This window comes from Littorina saxatilis, linkage group LG15, assembly GCF_037325665.1.
Source record: "Littorina saxatilis isolate snail1 linkage group LG15, US_GU_Lsax_2.0, whole genome shotgun sequence".
NCBI lineage: Eukaryota > Metazoa > Mollusca > Gastropoda > Littorinimorpha > Littorinidae > Littorina > Littorina saxatilis.
The window spans coordinates 23,711,075-23,726,074 of NC_090259.1; the positions used below are offsets into that span (position 1 = coordinate 23,711,075).

General features: G+C 44.6%; 1 protein-coding gene across 3 annotated transcripts in view; it reads left to right on the top strand.

The window, feature by feature from the left end:
* LOC138948880 (uncharacterized) overlaps nt 1-15,000 on the top strand; it is a 102,399-nt gene that overhangs the window by 13,320 nt on the left and 74,079 nt on the right. For all 3 annotated transcript variants that reach the window (XM_070320512.1, XM_070320513.1, XM_070320514.1), the window contains exons 10-12: nt 4,061-4,348; nt 4,890-4,960; nt 14,773-14,900. In XM_070320512.1, coding sequence (XP_070176613.1) covers nt 4,061-4,348; nt 4,890-4,960; nt 14,773-14,900 — 487 coding nt within the window. The remainder of the gene's footprint in view (nt 1-4,060; nt 4,349-4,889; nt 4,961-14,772; nt 14,901-15,000) is intronic.

Below are 15,000 nucleotides of genomic sequence, written 5' to 3' on the forward strand. Positions count from 1 at the left end.
CCCCCCCCCCCCCCCCCCCCCCCCCCCCCCCCCCCCCCCCCACTGTATAACAGCAAAACTAACATTAAAGAAAAAAAACCAAAATCACTTACTCGCTCAGGGACGTAGCACCCGGTAGGGCATGTAGGGCGACCGCCCGACCACTTTTTCCGTAAAAAAAAAAAAAAAAAAAGAGAGAGAGAGAGAGAGAGAGAGAGAGAGAGATCTACCAACAGAACACCCCACGTAGTATTCACGCGATGGCATAAGGTCGGTTTTTTGGTTTTTTTTGTGTGTGTTAGTCTTGGTCAACTGCTGGAATAGGATGACGTCTTATTTTGACGAGAACGTCACACGTGACGAGTTCCGTCAGGCCATAAAAGTATTGGCGCCAATTTAGTGAAAATTGCTTCTTCGTCCGTCTGCTCCCATGAGAAACAATGGAGGTAAGAAATGTTTTGTATATTCTGTGTGTGAAGCTGGGGTCAGACTGAGGGGTGAGTGATTGTGTGTCAACCGTAAGTACGCCATAACAATTGAGTAACACAGTAACTTGTGGGGTTAACAGTGTCACATGAAACAACATGTAGAGAGAGAATTGAACAATGGACACAAGTGTGCATCCTGGTTGTGATGGATCGAAAACGCGCTAAAAATATTCTGACAAATCCCTCTATTTTTCAGTCATCACTCAGGCTGCCAATGTTGATGGCTGGACGGATCAATAAATTGCTTGTTTAGAAGTAAACCAGTTTGTCAATCCTTGCTTTTTAACACACTAGACAATAATGAAGACGAAAGTCATTTGAAGTAAGTGCTCATCACATTCAACGTATCGGAATTTAGATATAAATGTAAGTCGATTGATAATCACTGATACATTCACCAGCCCGTTGTTTGGTGGAGGATGGAAAGATGATTAGATGGAACTGAGCTCAGAAGGCACGAAATCGCATCATGTTTTCTTTCTTTTTTAGACCATTACAAGGGGACGGGAAGGGGGGGGGGGGGGGGCGGTAGTGTAAGCCCCATATTTCCTTAGCTGTCTCAGCATTTTGTCTTCCATTTTTTTCCGCCCTACCACTTTTATTAGGTGTGCTACGTCCCTGTCGCTGGATCCGTCGGTTGTCCTCGAGTTGACGTTAACAGCTTGAACACACCTGTAGGTTTCCATCCGTCCTTGGCTCCACAATTTTAACTTGTCAACTATCACCGCCACCACGTGGCACTGGGACCAGCACTCAGATTGAGATCCCGAGGCGACATTCGTCTCGGATAACATATCATCAATGTGCTGTCCAACTTTCGCAAGAATGTCTCTTCTTTCGATATTAACTTGAACTAAGAAAACAAATAAACTTCGCTCACGCGGGAAAGTAGCAGCTAGCCGGCCATGTTCACACTCAATCTTGTTTGTACCGTAAGGAAAGCTATTAGAGTATTTCAAGTATATATGATGGCGTATTTTTAAAATGTAAAACTCATGGTTTGAGCTCATGCTGTATTTGATTGCAAATATACAAACAAAACTTACAATTAATTATCCTACTCCTATGTGAAAAAGTCAACAAATATGAATAATTTAGTTTCGCATTTGCAGAGTCATGTCACGCCGTTCCCGACGCTTGAACAGGGGACGTAACAAATGCTAAAATAATGATAATAAATTCAAGTTGTTATCTCCCGTAACTCTGCATATTTTTATCGACAGCAACATTGCGTCGGGCCGATGTCGGGGTTTATTACGTACATTTGCTGAGTTTTACACACAGTCAAAACGATATCGGCGCGACAACGGACGTCGACACACGACATTTGACGACGTCACCCGACTGAAATCGTCAGTCGGCCGACGAAAGCTTGCTAGCTGGGCAGAGCTGAGTGAAGCTATGTGCATGCCCCTTGTTTCTCTCTATGTACAGAGCTGAGTGAAGATATATGCATGCCCCTTGTTTCACTCTATGTACAGAGCTGAGTGAAGCTATCTGCATGTCCCTTGTTTCGCTCTATGTACAAAGCTGAGTGAAGATATATGCATGTCCCTTGTTTCACTCTATGTACAGAGCTGAGTGAAGCTATCTGCATGCCCCTTGTTTCGCTCTATGTACAGAGCTGAGTGAAGCTATCTGCATGTCCCTTGTTTCGCTCTATGTACAGAGCTGAGTGAAGCTATCTGCATGCCCCTTGTTTCTCTCTATGTACAGAGCTGAGTGAAGATATCTGCATGCCCCTTGTTTCGCTCTATCATCATTACAGAGCTGAGTGAAGCTATCTGCATGCCCCTTGTTTCACTCTATGTACAGAGCTGAGTGAAGCTATCTGCATGCCCCTTGTTTCGCTCTATGTACAGAGCTGAGTGAAGCTATCTGCATGCCCCTTGTTTCGCTCTATGTACAGAGCTGAGTGAAGCTATCTGCATGTCCCTTGTTTCGCTCTATGTACAGAGCTGAGTGAAGCTATCTGCATGTCCCTTGTTTCGCTCTATGTACAGAGCTGAGTGAAGATATATGCATGCCCCTTGTTTCACTCTATGTACAGAGCTGAGTGAAGCTATCTGCATGTCCCTTGTTTCGCTCTATGTACAAAGCTGAGTGAAGATATATGCATGCCCCTTGTTTCGCTCTATGTACAGAGCTGAATGAAGCTATCTGCATGTCCCTTGTTTCGCTCTATGTACAGAGCTGAGTGAAGCTATCTGTATGCCCCTTGTTTCGCTCTATGTACAGAGCTGAGTGAAGCTATCTGCATGTCCCTTGTTTCGCTCTATGTACAGAGCTGAGTGAAGATATATGCATGTCCCTTGTTTCACTCTATGTACAGAGCTGAGTGAAGATATATGCATGTCCCTTGTTTCACTCTATGTACAGAGCTGAGTGAAGATATCTGCATGTCCCTTGTTTCGCTCTATGTACAGAGCTGAGTGAAGCTATCTGCATGCCCCTTGTTTCGCTCTATGTACAGATCGAGCTGAGTGAAGCTATCTGCATGTCCCTTGTTTCGCTCTATGTACAGAGCTGAGTGAAGCTATCTGCATGTCCCTTGTTTCGCTCTATATGTACAGAGCTGAGTGAAGCTATCTGCATGCCCCTTGTTTCGCTCTATGTACAGAGCTGAATGAAGCTATCTGCATGTCCCTTGTTTCGCTCTATGTACAGAGCTGAGTGAAGCTATCTGCATGTCCCTTGTTTCGCTCTATGTACAGAGCTGCGTGAAGCTATCTGTATGCCCCTTGTTTCGCTCTATGTACAGAGCTGAGTGAAGCTATCTGCATGCCCCTTGTTTCGCTCTATGTACAGAGCTGAATGAAGCTATCTGCATGTCCCTTGTTTCGCTCTATGTACAGAGCTGAGTGAAGCTATCTGCATGCCCCTTGTTTCGCTCTATGTACAGAGCTGAGTGAAGCTATCTGCATGCCCCTTGTTTCGCTCTATGTACAGAGCTGAGTGAAGCTATCTGCATGTCCCTTGTTTCGCTCTATGTACAGAGCTGAGTGAAGATATATGCATGTCCCTTGTTTCACTTTCACTAACACTAACACTTCTTTTCTTATACACAACTTCGGTAAAAAACAATAACTATTAGCTCTATGTACAGAGCTGAGTGAAGCTATCTGCATGCCCCTTGTTTCGCTCTATGTACAGAGCTGAATGAAGCTATCTGCATGCCCCTTAATTGTTTTGCTCTATGTACAGAGCTGAATGAAGCTATCTGCATGCCCCTTAATTGTTTTGCTCTATGTACAGAGCTGAATGAAGCTATCTGCATGCCCCTTGTTTCGCTCTATGTACAGAGCTGCGTGAAGCTATCTGCATGTCCCTTTAATTGTTTTGCTCTATGTACAGAGCTGAATGAAGCTATCTGCATGTCCCTTAATTGTTTCGCTCTATGTACAGAGCTGAGTGAAGCTATCTGCATGCCCCTTTAATTGTTTTGCTCTATGTACAGAGCTGAATGAAGCTATCTGCATGCATGTACCTTGTTCTGCTCTCTGTACAGAGCTGAGTTAAGATATCTACATGCTCCTATACAGGTGACACCGCAATATCATTTTAGGTTTCTGACATTTTTTTCCTTAACACAGTTATCCCTACCACAGAGGTGGAAGAAAGCACAGTTTCTGCCCTTTACGATGGAGACGCTGTGCTGACATGTCATGTGACCATCAAGTCAACGGACACAGTCACGTGGCAGAAAGATGGCTTGGATATCAGACATGACTACCGTCACACAATGTCCATCAAACAAACGTCAGAAACCCATCATGAGCTGACACTCTACCTCCGTCAGCTGCGGAAGGGAGATTTTGGAGAGTACAAGTGTGTGGCGAAGGATAGGCACGGAGAGAGCTTTTCCAGTACACAACTCATAGGTGAGGTTTCAAACAAAAACAAACTAGAGTTTTTGCCTTTGCCCTTGTGTGGGGATAACATTTGATGTTTCGTGTAACGCTTTTTGTTCTTAGCTCTCGCTTACTCACCTCCGGGACAACCTGTGTCTGGCCTGTCTGAAAACACCTCCGCGTGAGGGGTTTTGCTGCCAGCGCGGTGAAGATAAAGAGGGAACATTTTCTCTGCCCGCGCGGCAGCAAGCATGATGTCTCTGAACTGTACTATCGATTTGTGTATTCTGAGCGGTACATCTCTTGTGATTTGATCTCGGACATACCTTGCAGTACACTTAACCTCAAATGTTTATGATTTTCTTCCAAACGCAAGGATGGAACCTGTAACAATACTTTAAACATTGTGCAAACAGTCTGGTTGCTGGACTATTACACACTAGTATATTCAAAAAAAGACACTACGTACAGCAAAAGAAAACTAAGGAACTACAGGCGCTCAGTATGAAGATAATAAAGGTTTGGGATGGTCGTATACTGTAGCTTTAATATGAAAAATGCTTGTTTTCAGAAGAGCCGCCAACTGGGAGTAAATGCACAGTCAGCAATATTCCTGTGATGGACAACTTCAACATACGACAGGTACATGGAGTTTGATTTCTAAAAAAGTTTTTGGTAGATTTCCATTGGTTTCTTAATAAACTTACGACTTATTATTGAAGAAAATGCGTTTTAATGTTGACATCAATAATGCATACTCCATCCAAGCCAGTACGTCCTCCGGTTCATTTCACAGATATGAAATGTGATACCTCTTCATTTCATGTCCAGAACTGTATTATCCCATTGCTAGGATATTCGGGTAGCTTCCTCCCAGTGGAAAGCTATAGCAGCAACAAGATCCGAGTTTCCGAGTTGTGCGCGTGTTTAGGTGTACACAATCAGCGATCTGCAGACGTGCGTCTTTCCATCTTACTGTGACCAGACAAAAATCTAACTACCGGTACCTATGAGCTGCCGAAGATCCGGAATCAAACTTCTACCTTCGAGCTCATGGGGATCCAGTTTTCTTTGCGTAGTATTTTAGTTAGCGTCCCTTTTGTTTTCTTAATGCAACCTCTTTCCTGAAATTAGTAAATCGAGTGTTGCTCTAAAACTATATTTCTGTCCCTTTATTCCGACAGCTCAATAGTTTCAGTCAGAAATCTAAATAAATATAACTTTCTTCTCCGGTCTAGTTTCTTGTCACCTACTTTCTCCTCATGTTTAGTATTCATACAATTTATCCTTGCGCCTTCCGAGTGGCTTTCGCGCGGAGAGGGAGAGCGAAGCAAGAGTGTGCAAGATCTTTGTCCCAAGGTATGTAATATGATGCATTGTTATTTCATTATTGACGATGTATGCTCATGTGAGGGTTTTCTTCATGGTTTGTCGGTTAGAGCCATTTGAAGTGAAGTCAGGCAGTAAACATGTGCTTTTTCGACCGGCCTATGAAAATGTATACTGTAAACGGAATCAGCAATTAGCATTGATTTTTTGATGCTTTGGTTATTCCGATATGAGATAAGTGCGTAAATCAGCGGGAAACAGTTTCAGATGATTTTTAAGACTTTTCCCAAGCTAGGCATAGTGATCAAGTACAACCCCTCTTTCCCTTCTTCTTCCCCACTTTAGCTATTTTTTTGACGTATTTTTAGATTGTGACGTCAATAGATCTCGTGTAACCTGTGATGTCATAAAAAGGATTTCCATGCACAGACCCATGACGTCACCGGAAATGGTGTATTAGTTTACTCATAGAGTAGTGATGTCGTAGAAATGTGTGTAGTTGGGGAAACCCCTTTTTCAAAATGTAAACAGTTCTGTTTGATTTCTGAATGTCAGCAATCAAAGCTTAGATTCTTTTCATGAGACTTTATAACATTGTTAATCAAATTGTAAATTCGTTTTTGGAACATTATGAAATATTTCCATTGAACATTTGCACTTATACAGACACTCAGCCAGATCACATTCAAGCAATTGTAAAACACAGGCATTCCAACTCAAGGTTGTTTTATAATTTTATTTGAACTTGATTCTTGTATAATTTTATTAGAACAAATACTTACTAGTGTTTCTTGTATGTTTTCAGGCCCTTCAAACTTCAAGCTTCTAGCTTCTAGCTTGTATGTTTACAAGTTTACCGGAGGTTATGTCAAGTTAAATATGGAATAAAGAGCAAGAGAAATGGCAACGTCTTAGAGACTTCTTTGTCGTCTTTATTTTCCTCCTCCTCCTTCCACCCTTCTACAAGTGGCGTCGCCGACAACAGGATGGACACAGGGCCTTGTGGACGCGGGAACGACCTCAACAACTTTGAGGGCAGGATGGGCGCAGTAACACCGCGCAGGACAACAACATCCTGAACGACTTCAACAACTTCGAGGGAATGATAGGCGCAGTAACACCGCGCAGGACAACAACATCCTGAACGACCTCAACAACTTCGAGGGCAGGATGGGCGCAGTAACACCGCGCAGGACAACAACTACATCCTGAACGAGATCATGGCAGACGAAGCCGCGGAAGCCGTTGCGGCACTGCAACGAGAGGTTGCGGAACTTAAGAAGCAGCAAACCAAGCTGATTATCCTACCATCCGAACAGAGAGAAGTAAAAAAATTTTACGGACAAAACTTTGATAAATTTCAACAAGATATCGCGAGATTGCTGACTGAAAGAAGCTTGGAAGAAGACGAACAGTATGATTTTATCATAAGACACGTGTCACAAGACGTGAGAGATGAGGTAGCCTGTAGGAATCCTGATAGAACGGCTGAAGCATTACTTCAAACACTACAAGATGCATTCGGAGAAAAAGACAATGTTAGCGACTTGCTAGAAAAGTTCTACTTAGTAAAACAGGTAGAGGGTGAAAGTATAACATCATTCTCACATCGTCTGAACAGTGCTTTCATGAAGTTGCAACAGAAACTGAAAGATGAGAAGCAGACAGCCATGGCTGCGGATGTATTGAGAGACAGGTTTGTCGGTGTGCTGACGAACAACTTCTTACGTAAGCAGTTGCGCGAAGAGATCGAGAGGAAGAAAGGCGTCACGTTCCTCGCTTTACGAGACCAAGCAGTAAGGTGGGCAGAAGAAGACTCTAGCAGTACGTCCGCTAGCAGCCAGAAAGTTTCCACCAACTTGGAGCTAGAAGCGAAGGTGACCGAGGTGTTGGACCTTCAACAACAGGTGCTGTCGGGATTGCAGAAGCTGACCACTCGAGTCGACCGGTTGGAGAGGAATCGGCGTCCTGACGACCGTGAGGGCGGCCAGCGCGACCCCGGCCAGAAGTTACCTTTCTCCAAGGATGGGCGGCCGTACTGTCTGGAGCTAGTGTGGGGTTCTGGGCCATATTCGGCGGTCATGCCCACAGTTAAACGGAGGGCCTCCACGGCGCAACTAAGGAGTCGGCACGTGGAGGATGATGAACTGAGCCGTGACTCCTTTCTCACCAGAGCTGTGGGGAAGAGCCCTAGAACGGTGGTAGACATTGGCGGCCACAAGATTCCTGCGTTGATTGACACGGGTTCCCAAGTTAGTTTAGTTAGCGAACGCGTGTTTGCTAAATTTTCACGCAACGTGAGATCAGTGCCATTAACCATGAAAGTAACAGCGGCAAATGGGTCGGAAATCCCATATGATGGTTATTTCGAATCTGATGTGATTGTGTGGGGACAGTTGGTCCGGAAAAAAGTTTTTCTTGTGGGAAAGGAGTCGGCCAGCAGTCAGTCTAGCGAAGACGTTATTATAGGCATGAACATTTTGAGCGAGTTGAAAGAATTCGAGTCGTGCCCAGAGCTGCTAGGGACAGCTAAAGTAGCCGGTAGAGACTCTGTTTTGATCCCTTCTGGATCTGCCGTCCGTGTACGTGTGGGTGGGTTGCGTGAGACTGACCTCCGGCCGTCTCAGGTTTTGATTGAGCCCCTACCCATTTCTCCCCATGGCTTGATTATACTGCCGACTGCGAGTGAAGTGCGTGGGAGAGATGTGTGGGTGCAAGTGGTGAATGTGAACGTAGAAGACGTAATTTTGAAACCAAAGACAAGAATAGGCACTTTACACTTGGTTTGCGGTGAAGCACCTCGAAGCTCAGTGGAGCTTGAAGTGAAATGTGACAGGGTGGTAGTGAACGCAGCAGAGGAACATTGTAGCATCCCTTTTGATTTGTCGGAATGTGATGTTGCCCCCTCAGATAAGAGGAAGTTAGAAACACTCCTTTCCAAGTTCCCCGACCTGTATTACACCCCTGAAACCGGCCTCGGTTACACAGAGGTGAGCAAACACCGTATCCATGTGACAGATGATGTCCCAGTCACTTCCCCTTTCAGGAGAATTCCCCCGAATGAAATTCAAGAGGTCAAGAAACATATTGAGAGTTTATTGGACCAAAACATCATCACCAAAAGCACTAGCCCTTACGCGTCGCCCATCGTGATAGTGCGAAAGAAAAACGGAGACATCAGAATGTGCATAGATTACAGGAAATTGAACGCCAAAACTATCCCTGATGCTTTTCCCCTTCCCAGAATAGATGATTCACTGGACGCTTTGGGCAAGGCAAAGCTTTTCACCACTTTGGACTTGGCGTCTGGGTACCATCAAGTCGCCATGGACGAAAGAGACCGGCAGAAGACCGCATTCACCACACCCTTCGGGTTGTACGAATATCTGAGAATGCCAATGGGTTTAACTCAGGAGCCACGTTCCAAAGAATGATGTCTTCCACCATGTCCGATTTGGCGTTCAAGATTCTTCTGGTGTACCTGGACGACCTGTTAATCTACAGCAGCAACTTCGAAGAGCACCTCGAGAGACTAGAGATTGTCCTCTCAAGATTGCAGCAAGTCGGGCTGAAAGTCAACCCCAAGAAATGCACATTTGCTCAGAAGTCGGTAGAGTACCTTGGTCACACCGTCTCTGCAGACGGCATCGCAGCGTCCAAAGAGAAAACGAGGGCTGTATCGTCGTGGAAAGTGCCGACCACGCTGCAAGAACTGAGGGCGTTTCTTGGCTTCGCCAGTTATTATCGACGCTTCGTGAGAAATTTCGCCAAGATTGCAGCCCCACTCAACAACCTCGTTTCGTTGGCGTATCAGACGCAGGGACCAAAGAAACGACAAAGCAAGAACGTCGACATCGCCTCAAATTGGACTCCTGACTGTCAAAAAGCGTTCGACACCCTGAAGGCCGCTTTGATTTCACCACCGGTGTTGGGCTATGCATCTTTTGACCGCCCCTTCATCCTTGAAACAGACGCCTGCAGCCAAGGCATAGGCGCCGTTTTGAGCCAAGACCAACCAGAAGGTCGCCGAGTCATCGCATATGCCAGTCGTACGTTACGACAGGGAGAACGGAACACGAGTAACTACAGCAGCCTGAAGCTAGAGTTACTTGCCCTGAAGTGGGCGATATGCGAAAAGTTCAGACATTACCTGATGGGATCAACTGTACTGGCGTACACGGACAACAATCCACTCAGTCATTTGAAGACGGCCAAGTTGGGGGCGATCGAACAAAGGTGGGCAGCAGAGTTGGCGTGTTTCGATTTCACGATCAAGTTCCGCTCGGGAAGGGAAAACATTAACGCCGACGCGTTAAGTCGATTCCCCACCCCCGACACCAAATCGGACAGTGAAGACGACGAACTGATCGCGGTTTCGTGCAGTCAGCAAACGAGGGATCCTGAAATAGAAGTGGTTGTTCATCGAGCATCGGTTGAAGAGCTTAACGCAATCAGCCGCCTCGGAGAGGAACAATTCGACATCACCGGTCCTGAGAACCCCCTGAAAGTGCAAGAGGACACCTACCCCGACCTCCTAGCGACCTGCTTCCCCTCGCTCGGAAAAGCAAGACTTGCCGAGGCTACACTTTCGGACTCCTCCCTCATGTCTCTCGCCCCTTTCATCCGAAAGAAGAACAGACCCTCGTTGAAAGAAGCCGTGACCCTGGGAAGTGGAGCAAAGCCGTATCTCCGTCATCTTGCCAAAATGAGGATAGAAGACAACGTGATTTACAAAGATGCTATAGACCCCGTGCACGGCACGATTTCACAGATCGTTGTGCCAGAAAGTCTGCGGCCTATGATGCTGGACCTTGTCCATCAGCAAGCTGGTCACCAGGGCCCAGACCGAGCCCTCCAACTGCTACGCCGTCGTGTATTCTGGCCGAACATGCACCTTGATGCAGACGAGTGGTGCAGACGTTGCCAGAGATGTCAAGTAGCAAAGAAACCAGGCACGACGCCTAGAACACCTATGGGACACCTCCTGGCGACCAAGCCGCTCGAAGTGGTTTCCATTGACTTCACGGTGTTGGAACCGTCCAGTGATGGGAAAGAAAACGTTTTAGTCATCACCGACGTGTTCACTAAATTCGCCATCACAGTCGTCACCAAGGACCAGACGGCAGCCACAGTGGCAAAGGCATTGATCACACACTGGTTCGCGCACTATGCAATTCCCCAGCGCATCCACTCCGATCGCGGCCGGAACTTCGAGTCGTCCATCATGCAGGAGCTCTGTGCACACTACGGCATCATGAAATCTCGCACTACAGCTTACCATCCAGCCGGGAACGGCCAGTGCGAGAGATTTAATCGCACCATGCACGGTTTGCTGCGAACTCTGGAATCAGAACAGAAGAAGAAATGGCCCGCCTACCTCCCGGAACTTTGCCACGTGTACAACTGTACCCCCCATGCCACTACCGGTTTCTCCCCATTTTACTTGATGTTCGGTAGAGACCCCAGAATGCCTTTAGACCTGTTTTTGGGAGAGAAACAAGAAGCTTGGCAAGCCGTGATGCCGAACGAGTGGTTGGGAAACCACCTCGACAGATTGAAGTGGGCGCATGATGCAGCTGCAAAGCGGTCGGGTGCCAAGGCAGACAAACGGAAGGAACGCTACGACCGTGGACTGGCAAGTTCGGACCTGCGACCGGGCGATTTTGTGTTGCTACGACGGCGTTACTCTGGGCGCAGCAAGATCCAAGACCAGTGGGGAGAACGAGTGTTCATTGTAGTCGAGGCGCCAACGGCAAGTGGCGGTCCCCATGTAGTCAAACCGCAAGATGGAGCTGGCCAAGCGTTCACAGTCACGCGTTCAGAACTCCGACCGTACTTTCCCCCCCTGTTTCTCCAACCCATGGGCACCCCCGAGCCAGCAGTGCCAGAGTCCGAACCAGTTCAGAAAGAGTCGGATGTGTATGTAGAATGGACGGTGACCCTTCCCCCTCTCAGACCATCCAGGATTCCAATCCCTGCAGTACCCGTGGTCGCACCGGTACTCCCACCCCCGGCCCCACCAACAAGATTCCCAGCCTCAGGGCCCAAAATCCCACGTGGTCGTCCACGTGCATATCAGCCCCCTCCCCCTGACCCAGAGAGACGGTCCCACAGAGAGACTAAGGGTAAACCCCCTGTCAGATTTCAGCAGCTGTAGTCATTTGTGACAATGACATTCAGTATTCTGTAGTCACAAAAACTGTTCTTGTGTGTGTGGATGGATGCCTATAGATACAGGATCTATCATGTGCAATGATGATAAAGACAATAAACTTAGTTATTCAACTTAACAGGTTGCTTTGTCAGTGTTAGGGTTAACAGTCAGCTAAACATAGCTAGTGTTACTCACCTAAATATGAGACTTAAGTACAAGTGTACTGTACTTCAACGGGAAATGGTGTAGCTTTGTATTAGGCTTTCTGATCATTCGGTTTAAAAACCTGGTTTCAGTCAGTTTTGCACTAAGTGGATATACAAGCTAGTGTTTGTTTTTGTCACCTATATGTAGTCGCTAGACTGAACTGATGACTCGACTCCTCACACATTTGTTATGAAGAATATATGCTGCACAGGTTTTTTGCTTTTGAAATTAAAATGTATGTTTGTATGATATTGCATTTGAGGAACATCTCCAGCCTTACATGTCTTGTTTTTTTATAATTGTTTTTTTTTCGCCTCTGCTCCTAACAGAGCAGGGGAGGTAATTTCATTTTTTATGAGACCCTGGTTTTCATTTGAGCTGGGGAGCATAATGTAAATGCGTTGAAGTTTTTGTTTGTGAGAATAATTCTTGTAAGTATGTTTCAAAAGGACGTTTTGAGGTGGTAAAGTTTTCGGATTTGTTGTACTGGCATCGGTGAAATACTGATGATTTGGTTTTTCTGTTTTGACGATTTCGAGTCAGTTGGCTTAAATGCACTGGTTTATTCTTGTCAGGTTTAAAAACCAACAGATTACCTTTAATCTTTAACGATTGGAAGATTAGCTAGTTGATTTTGTTGGGTGTAAATATTATAGCTGCGTACTGATTTTCTCATGACTGGAGACCTGAGGTGTTCAGGTATATCCGTTTGAGTAGACATGTGTATGTATCGACAATAGACATTGATTTGTCTGTAACGATAATCCAACTTTGTTTAGCTTTAACGCTCTTCGCCATTTTTATCCGATTGTCGTTGCCTAAAATTGTGTCATGCGGAGTCTGGAGAGTTGAGTTGACGTTACATTTTCAACATGTCTGTATAGAACTTGTAAACATGTTTGCCGGTGGTTTTTAGTTATGGTTTTACTTGGAGACCGTTTTCAGGAAATTGTTGGTGTATTTTATCCGCTGGTTTTTGGGTGCGGACAATAGATTTTTGCTGTTGTAGTTTTTGGTTGTATTCATGGGGACCATGAATATCGAGCAGGGGAGATTTATGTGACCAGACAAAAATCTAACTACCGGTACCTATGAGCTGCCGAAGATCCGGAATCAAACTTCTACCTTCGAGCTCATGGGGATCCAGTTTTCTTTGCGTAGTATTTTAGTTAGCGTCCCTTTTGTTTTCTTAATGCAACCTCTTTCCTGAAATTAGTAAATCGAGTGTTGCTCTAAAACTATATTTCTGTCCCTTTATTCCGACAGCTCAATAGTTTCAGTCAGAAATCTAAATAAATATAACTTTCTTCTCCGGTCTAGTTTCTTGTCACCTACTTTCTCCTCATGTTTAGTATTCATACAATTTATCCTTGCGCCTTCCGAGTGGCTTTCGCGCGGAGAGGGAGAGCGAAGCAAGAGTGTGCAAGATCTTTGTCCCAAGGTATGTAATATGATGCATTGTTATTTCATTATTGACGATGTATGCTCATGTGAGGGTTTTCTTCATGGTTTGTCGGTTAGAGCCATTTGAAGTGAAGTCAGGCAGTAAACATGTGCTTTTTCGACCGGCCTATGAAAATGTATACTGTAAACGGAATCAGCAATTAGCATTGATTTTTTGATGCTTTGGTTATTCCGATATGAGATAAGTGCGTAAATCAGCGGGAAACAGTTTCAGATGATTTTTAAGACTTTTCCCAAGCTAGGCATAGTGATCAAGTACAACCCCTCTTTCCCTTCTTCTTCCCCACTTTAGCTATTTTTTTGACGTATTTTTAGATTGTGACGTCAATAGATCTCGTGTAACCTGTGATGTCATAAAAAGGATTTCCATGCACAGACCCATGACGTCACCGGAAATGGTGTATTAGTTTACTCATAGAGTAGTGATGTCGTAGAAATGTGTGTAGTTGGGGAAACCCCTTTTTCAAAATGTAAACAGTTCTGTTTGATTTCTGAATGTCAGCAATCAAAGCTTAGATTCTTTTCATGAGACTTTATAACATTGTTAATCAAATTGTAAATTCGTTTTTGGAACATTATGAAATATTTCCATTGAACATTTGCACTTATACAGACACTCAGCCAGATCACATTCAAGCAATTGTAAAACACAGGCATTCCAACTCAAGGTTGTTTTATAATTTTATTTGAACTTGATTCTTGTATAATTTTATTAGAACAAATACTTACTAGTGTTTCTTGTATGTTTTCAGGCCCTTCAAACTTCAAGCTTCTAGCTTCTAGCTTGTATGTTTACAAGTTTACCGGAGGTTATGTCAAGTTAAATATGGAATAAAGAGCAAGAGAAATGGCAACGTCTTAGAGACTTCTTTGTCGTCTTTATTTTCCTCCTCCTCCTTCCACCCTTCTACATTACATCACCACGACTTTCATTTTTTCTCTTTCTTTTAACCTTTGCTTACTTTTATTTTTTTTCTTTCTCTCTTTTTTTCTTTCTCTCTTTTTTTCTTTCTTTCTTTCTTCTTTCTTTCTTTCTTTTGTTTTAGCATATCCTTCTGTCATTAGTTCTTTTTTTCTTCTTTCCTTCCTTTTTTTCTTTTCAAAATCTTTCTTTTTTTCATTTTCATTTGTGTCAGTCCCAAAACTACTATGACTTTGACAAATATACCAACGGCTGTTATGCTATATGGCGGATTAAATTCTTGTTCTCTTGTTCTCTTTGTTCTCTACTACTACTACATGTACTACTTGTCTCAGTCTCAAAGGTATTCACACACCCTGTTCAATGATCTGCTTTCAGTTTCTGGGAGAATTTGAGGTGATTCAGACAACTCACTTCTTGTCTGAGGAGCACACCTTTGACTCATCAGTGCAAGGCTTCTTCATCACAGTCAGTGGCAGTCTGGTCCATTATCACAGAGGATTCAGGTATTTTTTGTGGTTTTTTTCTTCGAGTTAATTGACCTGAATATAACTATAAGCATACTGAGCTGTATTTGTTTTTTTTGGTTTTTTCTCACTTTATAGT